Source organism: Chaetodon trifascialis, chromosome 7, assembly GCF_039877785.1.
Source record: "Chaetodon trifascialis isolate fChaTrf1 chromosome 7, fChaTrf1.hap1, whole genome shotgun sequence".
In the NCBI taxonomy this organism is placed as follows: domain Eukaryota; kingdom Metazoa; phylum Chordata; class Actinopteri; order Chaetodontiformes; family Chaetodontidae; genus Chaetodon; species Chaetodon trifascialis.
Window position 1 is genome coordinate 362,777 of NC_092062.1, and position 16,286 is coordinate 379,062.

The 16,286-nt window shown below is 39.9% G+C and overlaps 1 protein-coding gene across 1 annotated transcript in view; it reads right to left on the reverse strand.

The window, feature by feature from the left end:
• Positions 1-1,753: 1,753 nt before the first annotated feature.
• sacm1lb (SAC1 like phosphatidylinositide phosphatase b) overlaps positions 1,754-16,286 on the reverse strand; it is a 28,847-nt gene continuing 14,314 nt past the window's right edge. Inside the window, exons 9-20 of the mRNA XM_070967003.1 lie at positions 10,083-10,168; positions 9,530-9,616; positions 9,349-9,417; positions 8,809-8,888; positions 8,582-8,680; positions 8,339-8,477; positions 7,601-7,670; positions 7,380-7,452; positions 6,201-6,294; positions 4,764-4,856; positions 4,625-4,682; positions 1,754-4,452 (exon numbers count right to left, since the gene is read on the reverse strand). Coding sequence (XP_070823104.1) covers positions 4,316-4,452; positions 4,625-4,682; positions 4,764-4,856; positions 6,201-6,294; positions 7,380-7,452; positions 7,601-7,670; positions 8,339-8,477; positions 8,582-8,680; positions 8,809-8,888; positions 9,349-9,417; positions 9,530-9,616; positions 10,083-10,168 — 1,085 coding nt within the window. The 3' untranslated portion in view covers positions 1,754-4,315. The remainder of the gene's footprint in view (positions 4,453-4,624; positions 4,683-4,763; positions 4,857-6,200; positions 6,295-7,379; positions 7,453-7,600; positions 7,671-8,338; positions 8,478-8,581; positions 8,681-8,808; positions 8,889-9,348; positions 9,418-9,529; positions 9,617-10,082; positions 10,169-16,286) is intronic.

Below are 16,286 nucleotides of genomic sequence, written 5' to 3' on the forward strand. Positions count from 1 at the left end.
TATTAAGGAAAGAAAACTATTTATTTTTCTCTTAGTTTGAATTTATCTTAGCAATATTTGATTATGGGTGGAATATCAAATTATATATGGCCGGGCGCACAGGTGGTATGGTTAGTCCTTTTGTTTGTGAAGGTGAAGAAGAGCGTAACAGCAAATGTTTTTTGACCATTTAATTTTTTAATCATGACTTATGCCTTTGGACTTTTTGTTGTCATGGATTCGAATTAATAATGGAATTGTGGAACAAATGTAAAAATAAGGGAATGCTGGGAATGGATCCATGAGCACTGAAAGTTGTTTTCATATTGTGGACTGTGGACACACGTCAAAAAAAAATTGTCACTACAGGCCCCTTTCCTCGAGCAGGCATCAAAGGCATGGTGGAGGACATTCCCCTGGCGTCCACACTGGGAATCAAACCCAGAACCTTCTAGCTGTGAGGCGACAGTGTTACCGCCGTGCCACCATAGAGCCTGCTCTGTCCTTTTTTGTAAAGTGCAGTGGTCTTATCTTAGTGTCTTAGTGGAAGGCAACCAGGATGGGTTAAAGGCAACTCCAGGTGAGACAGAGCTCGATAGAGGAGGAGGCATCGTCCACTCTGGTGCCAGGCTGGTACACGAACTGCAGTGGGGTCCATGGACGAGCTCACCAGGGGGTGCAGGTGGGCAAGGACCAGCCGCTCCAGGGCCTTCATGAGGTGGGATGTTAGGACCACCAGCCTGTAGCAGCTAGGGTCCTTGGGATGTGGGATCTTTGGCACAGGTACCACGCAGGACGTCTTCCAGAGGCATGGTACCCTTCCCAGTCTCAGGCTCAGGTTGAACAGATGTCCCATGATCCTGCTCAGCTGATCAGAGCAGGATCTGAGGAGCATAGGACTGAGGCCGTCCAGTCCTAGTACAAACGTAGGCGGGGTCGTCATACTACGGCTGCGCGAAACTGCCATGACGTCAATTTGTAAGTGACGCAAACAGAGCCGACAAACAATGGAGGACATCGAGGCAATGTTGTATTTGCTGCTCGGTTTGTGGCTTTTTGTCACACACAAAGTCGTTGACGGACTACGGTGATATTTTTAAAGTCAGCGGTTGCTGATCCCATCGCGGCACCCCCGCATCCTCCTCCTTAACTTGCAGGGGACAACAGGTTGCTCCTCTGGCCGCACAGCTGTGTTATGCAGGGCCAGCAGCTGATCCTTACTGTAAACAATGGGAGCCATTGTCTCTCACAGTCCCACAGATGCAGAGAAAGTTGCACAAGTTGTAAAAGTGATGAAAAGTAGCACCAGAGTTACCATTCTTGATGCCTCTGATGCACTAGATTTACAAACACTAAAATGGATAAAAAAGACTCACAAGAAAACAGAAAAAGAGAAAAAAAACTCCTAAGAGTCTAGAGAGCTGCTGTAACAGGCTGCTGCTCGTACAGCACCATGTTTTCAGGTAATTTTCAGGTTTATTGTTTGAAATGGGGATCAAAAAAGCTTGTGGGTTTTTTTTACACCTCTTTTGAGTGTCGTCTGTTTTGTTATATGTTGCGGCCTCGTGTCCTGAGCCTTGTGTTCCTTCCTCTATTGTGAAACTGTAACACTCCCTGATTCAGTCAAGGTAGCTTTGTCCCACTCAACAAAAGGTTCTAAAAATAACAAGGATACTGGAATACCAGGAACAATTTCCCGAAGGACCACAGTTACCAGGATCACTAAAGAGCACAAATCCTTGAGCCACATTAAAGAGTAAGTCCTACCACTAATGCTCTGGATGTTCCTTTATTGTTGAAACAAACCATGATCTTAGTTCCTAATGCTGCAAGTTATAGTGTTTCAGACTGTGCATCCTAAAGAATGATGTCTTTGACACTCCTTTCTGTTGTTCATTTTAAACCATACCGATATGTTCTGTTTATTTCTGTTCACAAACTACTGATTTGATAGCAATAATTAAGCAAACAGAGTATGAGATTTCTGCACGCAAATTATTTTTTGTGGTAAATTAATAGGTTTAAACTAGGTGTCAGTTCCATAAAACCTACATTTACAGTCAGTTGTAAGGATACACTTGAACTCATCATTGACTGGCAAAAAATGTTACATGTGAATATATCCAAATGCTTCAATTTCTTGAAGTACTCAACAGGGTACTAGCAGGAACAAATTATGGAGTTTATGCTTAGTTCTACAGTAAATTTACATTCTGTCTTTTTCATTGATCAACTTCATATGATGATTTTTACTGTGTATAACCCTGTTTCCAAGTTGGGATACTGTGTAAAACATGAAAAGAATGTGAATGAAAGAAAACAAAGAAAACATATCAATTGTTAAAACTGAGAAATTTCATTGGTTTTTGAAAATGATATCCTCATTTAGAATTTGATACCAGCATCACATTTCAAAAAAGTTGGGACAGTGGCAACAAATGACTAGAAATGTTGTGAAATGCTAAAACACCTGGTGAGAACATCTTACAGTGAATTAGGTTGACTGACAACAGGTCAATAACATGACTGGGTATCAAAAGAGAATCCCAGAAAGGCTGAGTCTTTCTCAATTAAAGATGGGGAGGTGTTCACCACTCTGACAGACAGCACTGACAAATAGTGCAACAATTTATGAACAATGTTTCTCAAAGAATTTGGGGATTTCATTGTCTACAGTATATAATGTCATAAAAAGATTCTATCTACAGAAAGCTGTGTAAGCAGCAGACAAGGCCAAAAACCAATATTGGATGCCCATGATCTTTGGGCCCTCAGATGGCACTGCATTAAAAACTGACACAATTCTGTAGTGGACTTCACTGCATGGGTTCAGGAACACTTCCACACTGTGAACACAGTTTGTCGATGCATCCACAAATGCAGGTTTAAAGGTCTAGCATGCAAACCGTATATAAACCAGACCCACAAACGCCTTCTCTGGTCCCTTCTCTGAAGGATGGACGCATCCTCCAGGCTAAAGAGGAGAAGGACCATCCGGCTTGTTATCAGCACACAGTTCAAAAGCCAGCAACTGTGATGGTATGCATTAGTGCAGATGGCATGGGTGACCTGCACCTTTGTGAAGGCACTATTACTGCTGAATGATATATACAGGTTTTGGGGCAACATATGCTCCAACGATGGATAAAAACAACAGATTTTCAGGGAAGGTCTTGCTTACTTCAGCAAGACAATGCCAAACCATATTACACCACCATGGCTGCATAGTAAAAGAGTGCAGGGGCTAAACTGGCCTGCTTGACTTGTCGCCCATTGAAAACGTGCATTTTGAAATGTAAAATATGACAAACTGTTCAGCAGCTGAAATCGTATATCAATCAAGAATGGGAGATCATTCCACTTTCAAAATTACAGCACTTGGTCTACTCAGTTCCCACATGCTTAGAGTGTTGCTAAAAGAAGGTGATGCAGCAGAGAGTAAACATGACCCATTTTTTTAAATGTGTTGCTGGCATCAAATTTTAAATGAGGATATAATTTTCAAAAATGAATGACATTTCTCATTCTCAACATTTGATATGTTGTCTTTGTGGTATTTTTAATATGGGGTTTCAGTGTTTTGCTAATCATCACATTCTATTTCTATTTTCATTTTACAAAGTGTCCCAACTAAAGAACTTCACGAGGTAGATATCACTCCTACAGAAACCTTCAGGAAGACAGGACAGGAAGACGTGAATGTAGAAAAACTGCACTAATGTACCATTCCACAAGTTCTAAATACTGCAAACAATTAGGACACTGAGGATTTTCACTGATACATTGGCTGTGTAATTTAAATTGTAGCAACAGAAGGCAGTACTTCTTAAGGCCTTTTGAACAGGACAGCCTTATGGACCCATTACTGGTCTTGAGAGTGCAGACTTCGAAACAGCAGCATTTAACCTGGGATAGAGCATCTGTACATAGGTAAACATTGGCCACAGCAAAAAGAAAAAGGTAATGCACAAATTCACAATACATAAAGTAATTCATTTACAGCTATTCTCAATCTGATCCCTATACATCCATGAAGGGGACAAACTGTAATTTTATGTAGGTCCCAAAGCATTCCTTTGAAAAAATTCTGCGGACAGACAGTCCCCTCCACATGACTGTGGCTACAGTGTGGATAGCAGCAGGCCTATGCACTCCCAGTCTCTGTCTTTCCACTGTTGTAGTACATGAGGCCAACACTGGTGCCCACCACCCTCCTCCACTCCACCCCATATTAGTAAAGGCTCCAGGCCTGCTGATGCTGGGAGTAAAGTGATGAAGAGCTGGATGATGAGGCGGTGAGCTCACCAGGGAAAAGCTGCTTTCCACACACACATACTCAGTCCTGCTTCTCCTTCTGGACAAGCTTGGGAGCATCTACAAAGTCCAGTCCATTGAAGAGGATGAGGCCGCCTGTCACCACACTGGCTGCTCCCCAGAACAGAACATAGGCCAGAGTTTCAGTCCACGTGTCACCTAAGGGGACAGCAGGTCAGACTGAGTCAGTAAAGGATATATAAAATAAATTTTGAATCATCTGCCAAAATATTGGGGGAACTTCCAAAAAATAGCAATTGGTGCATACATTTTTTGAGCATGTTTGTGGGTATGAAAATTCCTATGAATCAGTTTTTGCAGTTTGTCTTACCAGCCATTAGCAGGCAGATGATACACATGGAGAAAGCTACCACCATGATAATAGGCAACTAGAAAAGGAAAAAAAGACCCATCACATTATAGACTCTCAAAGAAGAAAAACTCAATTTATCTCCCTGAGCCCTTCTTACTGTCAGAAACTTCCAATCTTTGGGGTCACGCAATGGGGTGGTCCAATCAGCTTCATCCACAGCATAGTTCCCCAGGAACAGATCAATGGAGTCCTGTATCGAAACAGACCAACTGTTTCGTAATATCTCAACAGTTAAGCTTTTCTGAATTGTTGTCTGATGTTTTTGCATTTTAGTGCATCTCTAAATACCAAGAATTAACTACTCAGCTGCCCTGTGATTGGAAAAACTTCTGATAATTTAGTCTTACTACATCATGGGTTCTGACAAACTGTCAGTTGGGTTAAGGCTGTTTTGTTCAGGGTTAGTTATTTTTTTAAGTAGTACTTAGAAGGAGTACTCATTAATATTTTTTACATTTCATTTTTTGCAATTCATCCACATCCACTCATCCAGGGCGGCTGTGGGTCGGGGGTAGAGCGGTCATCCACCAGTCAGGAGGTTGGTGTCGATCCCTGGCCTCGGCAGTCCACATGCCGAAATATCCTTGGACAAGATACTGAGCCCCAAAACTGCCCCACTTTGCTGCGCCATCGGTGTGTGAATTCGTATGTACGTTGCTTTGGATAAAAACATCTGCCAAATGGCTAACTGTAATTGTAATTGCAATTTTGTCTCTACACTTTGTCAGTACAAGACAGATCTCAAGAATCGTGGTCATTATAATTCATGTACAATTCTACTTTAATTCTATAGCAGACTGAATATAACTGACAGGTTTACATTTGAATTTAGTGCATCACACCACATTAATAAAACTGAAATTAATTGTCAACATTTACCAGACAGGTGTTCAAATACTTTAAGGGGCCACCCACATGGGCACTGTCCTTTCATACAGAATGGCTTTAGCCATTACAAGCCTGATTTTGTAGTTCTGGCCATAAATTCTTTAGGTTGCAGTAACATTTTAATAATCTTACTGTTGAGATCTGGGATGCAGCAACACTGCTAGATATACAATATATTATTTGGGAACAAAAACAAAAGTGGATACACCTGAAATGTTCAGTGTAATTGTGCAGTTCACTGAAACTGCATACACACACAAAAAGTATGGTTGGTCAAAGTTGAATCAGGAAGTAGCTCTGCAAGGTTGCTACAGAAAGGATGATTACAACAGCCTATCTGAGCACTGACCTCAAATATGCACTCTCCATTTTTAGTGCCGTCTAGCCCCTCTATAAATGTCATCATGCATTGTTGGCACTTCTATTGTTTAGTTATATTTCGTAAAGTTTCCAAGGATGGGGCTGTTACTGTGGCTGTGGCTGCTGGATTATTTCGCTATTTCACTTATTACACTAAATTTAATCCAGCAGAGACGCCTCTAATACTTTCTATATTCACTGTATTGTTTGTAATATGACTGTAAAACACTGATTACTGATCCACACTGATACTATAGCACTCAAATATACAAAGTTTTGGACCCACCTGTCGAAAACCATCAGAAAAATTGTTTTTGTAATATCGGATCATGGAGTTCCAGCCGTCCATCAGCAGCCCCCACTGAGTCCTCTTCCCTGTTCTGAAAGATCAAATGTGGTTCAACAACATATAGAAAGTCATATGTCTCCAGAGGATGATTCTGAATCTATTTTGGTGACCCCTGACCTTTCCTCTAGCATCATCATTTATCATTGTATTTTATCATATAATATGTATTCTAATGTGTTGTATTACATGTATTGTAATACATATTATATAACTATATACTTAGTTAAACTTTTTTAATACTTTTAATACTTGTTTATATTTTTAACAATTGCTTTATTATTCATTGTTTATATACTTAGCTATACACTTCTTATATTTTAAGAATTGCTGTTATTCTATGTTTATATACTTGGTTATATTTTAAAACATTCTTTTCTCAGTTTTATTCTCATCCTTACTCTTCTTTATTGTATATGTTTTATGTTTATGTGTTGGTTTAACCTGCTGCTGAAACAAAAGAATTTCCCAATTGGGATTAATACAGTAAAGTCTAAGTCTAAAATTTACATTTGCTCAATAAATAATTTGCTTAATAAACAAAAATATCTAAATCTAACTCACTACATTTACTGAGGATATCCACGCTCCCCAGAGAATAAAGCCTCTCTATTTTGGACATTTCATGAGCTTTCTTTTTGCATGTGAACTCTATGCTCATAGTCAGCAATGGCATTTATTCAGAATAATGACCCCTCTCTGTAGACTTGCTGTAATTCTATTCTAATTTCACACTGCAGCTTGCTTTGCTTTCAAGGGAATGGAACCAACTGGAACCAAGTAACTGATACATGACTTGATCATGAAATCACCATTTAGTGTGACTCTCATACTGGGAACACATCCCCAACAGATTTTGGTATTTCTTTTGTTTTTCCTGATGTAAAACTAGAGAACAGTTCAAGATTATCTCCTTGGGACCATGCTGAGCCACAGCAGATTTTAAAGAAATTTGGACATTATTTGTTAAAATGTATTACTCTGGATCAAAGGGAGAGGAACAAATGAACAGATTAGTAGACAAGCCAACATCTTCCTTCTAAGACTGTTCCTTTGTCATTTGCAGGTTGTTAGCATATGTTTAGCTGAATATTGGCTGTTTGCTGTGTGAAAACTAACCTGGTGAAGTCAGTCTTCAGTGCACCAGTACCAGCATACTGCTTGGCACAGGCATCAGCATTGTCTGCCCAGGCTACATGTAAACAAGCAGGGCAGGAGACAGAAAACAGAAAGAGAAATAGAGAAAACAGATCATATTATCAAATATGATCTTAAATGGAGGCATGCCAGTTACTTCAAAGGAAACTAGTGAAGCCACTGTTGTGTCTGGGAGAGCCCACCATTCTTATATATCTTCTCAAAGTCTGCCTTCTCTTCAATCTGCTGGCCCATGGGAAGGACTCCCATTCTCTGCAGGCAGACACAAACTCATTTGAGCTGAGAGGAAAATTCAGAATTAACCCTTTGACACATATGTCATAGGCTGTAAGCCTCATTGTTTTCTCATCTGCTTTGACTCAACACTTCCTCTAGGTTTACCTGTTATCTTGATAAATTCAGTACAATGTCCATGTCCACAAAATGAATTGTATCAGTGCAATAACAGAGTCATGTGACACTCACCTGTCTTCTGCTCTGCCTTTATGTTTTAACAGAAATACTGTTGTCCTTCACTCAACACTTCTGAAAAGACAACATTAAAAGCTTTCGAGTTGCCTGAGGGGCACAATTTCTCCCTTTCCTGGTAGGCTTTCAATATGAAACATCTGGAATGTGCACATTTATTGACAGGAGTTCAACACTGGTTGAAAAAAAGCCCAACATACACAGAAAGGAACAGAGAGGTGAGTATGACATGACTTGCTGTTGTACTAACTGAATAAGAGCTTATGTTGAATTTATCACATGAGCCTAACACAGGTAAAACTCCACCTCTGTATTCATGCTGTCAATTCCTCAGGCTATTTGCGGACATGATGGATACAATGGAATCCAATTCAAGCTAAGCACAGCCACTGTTTCCTATGTGCAATTGTTTTATTTTTATGTCCAACTCCTGTTCGATTGCGGGATCCTACCTGTAGCTGGGACTGCAGCGAGCGTCGGGCCAGCAGGCTCTGGATAACATTAGTACGGTCCAGACAGTCCATGCAGTTGCTCCGAAACGTCCCTTCCTGGTTCAACAGCACCTTCCCATCTGCGTCCACCAGGAAATATCTGAATCCACATTCAAATCATTATCTTCTGATGTAGACTACATAGACATCTAGCTGGTGGACTTGTATATCATCTCACACACAATGTCAATTGGGTACACTAACCCAAATTCATCTTGCATTTCAGCAACTATGTCCAATAGGATCTGCAGTCGATTCCACCTCATCCGACTGCACTCTTTATGGAAGTCAAAGGCTATGTATCTGCAAAAAAGCAAGCATTTATCGAAAGTACAATGACCTCAATCAAATTTGAGGTGGACTTAATATGAGACGCTAAAAGAACCCAGGCACATATGAGGGGAAAAAGCCAGAACTGGTGGTAATCTTACTTGATCATGCCATTACCCAAGCTGGTCACCATCTTGTCAAATGCCAGCTCCAGTGGCTTTTCTGAACCCCTTTGGTTGATCTGTGAAAAAAGGATAACAAGGACTCTGTTCTTATCTAAAAAATAATGCGAACAAACGTTTTGTTTATGGAAAGTATTTCATTTTTTTTGTTTTCATTAAAAATAAACAAAATTATGTAAACAAACTGGCATTTAAAGGATAGAAAAATATGAAAATAAATTAATATTTGGTACTTAAAAATACTCAATACTACTCAATACAGTACTCAATATAGTATTTTTAATGGCAGTTTTTGACACAGACACTTATGTCCGATTTTGTATTTTGAGGAACTTCTTTTAATTTGAGGCACCCTGGTCAATAATCTGCTGATCATTTTCATGGTATCATTTCCTTTGACTGCTTCTTTCTAGTCAGGGTCATATCATAGGTTGAAGATATGAGATAAATATCCAGCTGGTACACTGATTTCATAAAAATAAATTAATACAAATGTGACTGCACATTTTTTCATCTTACCAAGTTCAAAATGGCTTGTCTCCCATAGAGAATAATCTGTGAGTCAAAGTGTCTCTGGAATCCATCCAACTAAAGAGATAAACAGAGAGAAAAGGAAAACTGCATGAGAAATTAAGATAAATAAGATTACAAATGCAGAGAGGGCATTGTTTTGCCTAAAGTAAGTGTAAAGGCAGCTTACATGGTTGACTGTTTTACTGATCTGTGGTTTTGGCTTGTACTTGAGATTGGGCCTTTGGGACCAGTAGACAGGGATGGAGCCTCTTGTCTACAACCAAAAAGGGCATAATGCATCAATATATCATCATATTGCTTTCATACACTCATTCCTCCATTACAACGTATACAAAACATCAATGCCCCAATATGCAGTGGGTTTACAGCACCCCTTTGAGCCACCTCTCAGACTCATGTACCACTAGGTGACAACAGAAATGTGGACTGTGTGGAATCTGTGCAGGAAGGAGGACAGAACTATTTATATTCTTCAAAAACTAATTTTGAGGAATATGAACATACACACTTGCACATTGAATACATGCTTGTAGTATTGACAGTGTATGGTGTCATGATGTAACCAAAAAGTTGACATGGCACCAGCATAGTAGAAATTGGTTGAGAATTCTGGAACTACTGTTCTTCCACTGAATTACTGCTTGAATGATCATCCAATTCTTCCTTATGACCAGTCCAAATGACTAAATCTATCCTGTTGCATTTTTGTTTTGGGTCACCTGAACAAATGAAGCCTTGGCACAGTTGTGTTGCACTATCTGTTCTGTTTCCACATAGTTAGCAGCATGTCCTTCTGAGTCAATACCTACAGACAAAAACACAAAGAACCAAAGAAGTTAGACGTCTAATGACGTCCCAGTCCCAGTAATGCAGAGACAATTGGCTTTTCATTTACTTAATGTCCTCTAGGTCTGTGAAGATTCTCATTTATCCAGGTCATGGTACTTCTAAGTGCTTCAAAAAGCAACTGGACTTGCTTGTGGTTCTAGAACCACGACACTGGAACACAAGCAAGTCCAGTTTTTTTTTGGAAGCACTTAGAAATGAATGTCCACTAATTATGCCTGATTAGCGTATTGGAGTGCTGGAGCAGGCAAAATAAAATTCAAGGCAAGGTTCACCACTTTCTCAGGAACAGTTTGTAAAAATGCTGTATGTTAACACAGTTCGCTTGCAAATGACTGCATTCTGTTTTATGTTTTACACAGTGTCCCAATGTTTTTGGAATCCGGATTGTAAATGAGCTTTCAAATGTTTATTAAGGACAAAAAATGTTCATCACAAAAAAAAACAAAACTGGAGACTGCACTGAATAATTTAAAAAAAATAATAAAACACCAGGAAGTGATGGTTTACCAGCTGAGTGGCATAAGAATTGTTTACAGTACTTTTAAGTTCCGTTAACTGGACTCTTGAGAATATTATGACATATTATGTCAACTCCAACTTCATGGAATGAAGCCGTTATTTCTGTCATCCCAAAAGAGGGCAAGAATAAAATGTTAACTAGACAATTTCCCCTTGGGAAATTTTGAAAGGGTCATGGGGGCTACTGCCTGAGTGTGTTCATTATGACAATGCTAACAGCGGCTAATGCTAAACTTACATTAGCATGTCAAATAACACATTAAAAGATCTGAAACACCATTAGAATGCATTTAAGAAACACTTTACTGCATGTTAGCATTAGCATGCTAAATATTAGCACAACAACCTGATATCAAGTCAAACCTGTTCATACGACCTCATGTTAGCATTAGCCACAATGCTAACAGTGGCTAATGCTAAGCTAACATTAGCATGTCAAATAACACATTGAAAGATCTCAAACACCATTAGAATGCATTTAAGAATCATTTTACAGTAGGTTAGCATGTAAGCATTAGCATGCTAATCATTAGCATGTTAGCACAACAACCCAACATCAAAAGTCAAACTTTTATGCACCAACAAGTTCATAGGACCTCATGTTAGCATTAGCATGTTAGCATTGTGGCTAATGCTAACAGACCAACATCACTCATTACATTACTAACATTTCAAACTCACCAGTAATAGTAAGTAGGACAAGTGGCTTGGTATCAAGCCACTTGTCTTACTTACTATTACTTGTTAACAAGCCACTGCAGAGCTTGAGCTGATCATTTGAATCAGCTGCATTAGCTGCAGCTGAAGCTACCTGTGTGTGTGTGTGTGTGTGTGTGTGTGTGTGTGTGTGTGTGTGGCAGAGGAGTGCACAGAGAGGTACTAAGGCTCAGGGGTTGCCATGGCAATTTGAGCTGGTTGCCATTGATGACAGGAGCGGTCCCCCAGGCAGACAGACAGGGGCAGACAGAAAGGAAGAGATTAACAGCCATTTTCTGCCTCTGCACTGGTCTGGGCTTATGCTGACAAAATGGTAACTCCTATCAGAAAAGAGTGGGTGATGTCATCGGTCGGAGTGGGAGAGAGCTGAAAAAAAACTCCAGATTTTTTTCCCTTTCTACACTCCTCCCAGCCACAATTTACACTCTACACACAATTTTTTCCCAGTTTGTAGACAAATTTGTTCTGTCTCTCACAATGTGCTCAAAAAATTAGAGAGACTTACAGAATTTGATTTAGCAGCCTCTAAGTGCGGCCACGTCTGTCTCTGCTCCTCATAGACTCCAATACAAAGATTTTCTGAGAGAAGCAGAACAGACCCCTGTTTTAAACTCGCAAGTGTCTCCAAAATATTTTCTGGAGAGAACACCGATATCATACCAATCATTCAGGAAGTCCTGACATCGATGACTGTGTTTTTTTCGGATAGGAGCTACCACTTCGTCAGCATAAGCCCAGATGCCCTTACCAAGCCCTTACTTAATATTACTGGGGGGTATTCCAGAAAGCGGGTTATGTGAAAACAGTAAGTTAACCCTGAGATGAGGGAAACTCTGAGTTTTCCGTTCCAGAAAGAGAGGTAACTGAAACTCTGAGTCAGTCACCATGGTAACAGACTCTGTGAACATAACCTGCTCGCTGGCAGGTTTACTTTAAGAAACCCTGTGTTTCTATTCGCCTCCTCCCACATGAAGAAAGCTGGTAGACATCGATTGTCCGTTCATTCCCAATCCGATTGATATCGAAGCCCAACTGATTCGAAACGCTTTACGTCGCGAGATGTTCAAACGCTGCTGCTTTTCATCAAACAGTATAATTTATCTCAATATCATTCTCCGGCCATACATCACCAACCTCACACCGTGGATGTGCGCTCACATCACAGCAAATTTTACGCATAGTGCTATGTTTTTCTTTTTGCTAACAGTAGTTTTTTGTACAATACTGAGGATGCAAGGAACTTCGGAAAGGCAACAGTGTGTAGAGCCGTGAGGAAAGTAACCTCACACTGAAACACCTGTTACCAATGATGGTAGTGACTAGAAATCATATATTCTTTCATTTTAAATTGTGATATACATTCTGCTGCAACCTCAGAGTGGGTTCAGTAGCTTAACCCTTTGATGCACAACATATGAACACCCCTTCTAATGCACAACATGGGTCAAAAATGACCCGCATTCATTTTCCATGTGTTTTCAGGCTGGGTGAGTGTTTCTTTGCTGTATTTTTTTTAAATCAATTTATTTTATTATTAAATATCCCAATTATAATTTTAATATCTTGTTTTTGATTAGTACAAGGTTAATGCTTCCATTGTCTGTTTATTATTTTAGGAATAAAAATAGATTTTGGATTACTACACCACATGGATCAAAAATGACCCATTTATCCAAGTGTGATTTTGAATTAAATTACTTCATACTATAACAACAATTTGCTTCAAATAATCACTTTAGCAATGCTTTGGGCCAAATAATCATACATTTTATATTTGAAATGTGTTTATTTGTCGTACACAGACATGGACATTCTGTAGATGCATCTTAGAACCTCCTCAATGATGTTGTCACTGATGAATTTATCCTAGGCATCCTTTGGTGAAACAGCTGCTGATCCAGGTGTAGGTCCTGGGCAGCTCCTCAGAATGTTATGACTTCTTATTCTTCTGTAATGGGGGGATTCTCATTCCAGAAAGACCCGGTTTTACTCAATCTATTTGACTGGGTCTGAATTTCCTCTTCAGAGGACTCATCAGATGAGCCCTCTTTGTCATCAGAAGAGTCTTCTTCATTCAGGAGAGACACACCCATAACTCCAGCTTGACCCTGAGGCACATAGACTGGGTCATCATCATCATCAGAGATTTCAGGACCAATTCCATCCTCATCTGCCTGATCTAGTCCCTTCTGCAGCATCTCCACAACCATTTCAGCAGTGAATCGATGAACAGCCATGATCTGAATATAGAAAAGCAAATGCACAAAATATTATCATCAGTATACAGAGGCATGCTTGATAGTGGGGCAGCCAGGGTTTATTATGATCTTGAGGCATTTCTAGTGACAGGATCTGTCAACTGTCGCACTGGTTTAGCTTTATTTTGGTGTCCTAGCTAAGATAGCTTGCTAGCTACAATATAATATGTTATAATACAATATCCATCCATCCATCCATTTTCTATGCCGCTTATCCCTTTCGGGGTCGCGGGGGGGCCGGAGCCTATCTCAGCTGTCAACGGGCGAGAGGCGGGGTACACCCTGGGCCGGTCGCCAGCCAATCACAGGGCACATACACACAACCATTCACACCTAGGGGCAATTTAGAGTCACCAATCAACCTAATGAGCATGTTTTTGGTCTGTGGGAGGAAGCCGGAGTACCCGGAGAGAACCCACGCATGCACGGGAAGAACATGCAAACTTCACACAGAAAGGCCCGACCCGGGAAGGGACCTTCTTACTGTGAGGCACACGCACTACCTGCTGCGCCACCGTGCAGCCCCTATGATACAATATAGCTAATAGTATTGAATATATTTTCCTCTCTGACAAGTAATGTACTTTTTCTCAAGGTAACTTAAACCTTATCAATTATTATACAGTTAACTAGCAGCAGTTACTTTGACAAGTCTAACTAGCTAGCTAATAGGCTAGTTATTTTTCTTTCTGAGATAAGTAGTCTAATGTACTTATTTAATAGACTGTATGACTAATTCTCAAGGTAACTTAAACCCTTATCAATTATCATATACTTATATTTCACAAGTCATCAAATGTCAACAGCTAGCTAGCTACAGTAGCTAGCCAGCTAACTAACAGTAGACTATTGAAAATGTTTCCCTTTCTGACAAGAAATGGAGCTACTTAGTCTTCAAATTACCTTAAATATAATCAATAATTATGCAGAGTTATCACATCAAATTTCTTATCAGGTAAGATTATAATTATTGTAAAATAAGACTTACATGTTTCAGATCTTCAAATAGTTCTCCACAGTGGGCTACAGTAAATATGTTACACAAATGTGGGTCATTTCTGACCCATGTGTGAAAACTTCATGAAGACTGACAAAAGCTATGCTTATTCATAAAGGAAGAACAGAACACTTAATATGATGATTTGTGCTAAATAAAACAATTAAAATTTACTGAATAGTTGGATTAATAAATGATGAAATACATAGATTATAAACATTCAGCATAGAAACACTCAGCCATACATGAAATAACATGGCAAATGGATATGGGTCATTTTAGACCCATGTTGCGCATTAGAGGGGTAGTGATATAAAAAGTGTTTTTATTCAAAATGTAAAAAAGAAAAATATACAAGAAGGATGAATTATGATCAAAAACAAGTTAATTGAGGAATACCTGGAATGCTGAGTAATGAAATTAATTAATTGCAAAGATACAGCAAATAAAAACTCAGTCGGGTCACTTTAGACCCATGTTGTGCATCAAAGGGTTAATTAGCTGTCATTTTGCAGGGCTTCCAAATGTGATAGGATGCATAGATGGGACACAAATTCCTGTTACTGCACCTGCAGAAAACAAAGGGGACTATGTGAATAGGAAATCCTTTCAGAGCATCAATGTCCAGGTTTATGACCTACCATCTTTAAAATTATGTACATGAAAATCTATACATTACAATACACTATAACTCATGTCATTTTCTGCACTGTGAAGATCATATGTGATGCAGCCTACATCATTACAAATGTAGAAGCCAAGTGGTCTCACTCTGTACATGATTCCTGGATCTACTGGGAGTGCAGTCTGAGCAACAGATTTGCGCGAGGTAAGGAAGTTAAAACGTTGTACAAATATTCTTTGACTCCCTTTTTTATGCGCTCAAATGTGTCCTTTATAATTACAGGAGAGCTTGATACTGGGGGGTCGAAACTATCCATGTCAGCCCACTCTGTTGACCCCTTACCCTGACCTGGGGCCCCAACAACGTTTTAATGTGGCCCACTGCAGGACTGGAGCCCGGGTTGAGATGGTCATAGGCATACTCAATTCAATTCAATTTTCAATTCAATTTTATTTGTATAGCGCCAAATCACAACAGAAGTTGTCTCAGGAAGACAGACAGACAGACAGACAGACAGACAGACAGACAGACAGACAGACAGACAGACAGACAGACAGACAGACAGACAGACTGTCACAACAGAAGTTGTCTCAGGAAGACAGACAGACAGACAGACAGACAGACAGACAGACAGACAGACAGACTGTCACAACAGAAGTTGTCTCAGGAAGACAGACAGACAGACAGACAGACAGACAGTCTGTCTGTCTGTCTGTCTGTCTGTCTGTCTGTCTGTCTGTCTCCCTCTCCTGCTATCCCTCTCTCACCCAACCGGTCGAGGCAGTTGGCCGTCCACCCAGAGTCTGGTTCTGCCCGAGGTTTCTGCCTGTTAAAAGGAAGTTTTTCCTTGCCACTGTCGCCAAGTGCTTGCTCATGGGGGAATTGTTGGTTCTCTGTAGATAAAAGAGCTTGGTCTGTACCAGCTCTATATGGAAAGTGTCCTGAGACAACTTCTGTT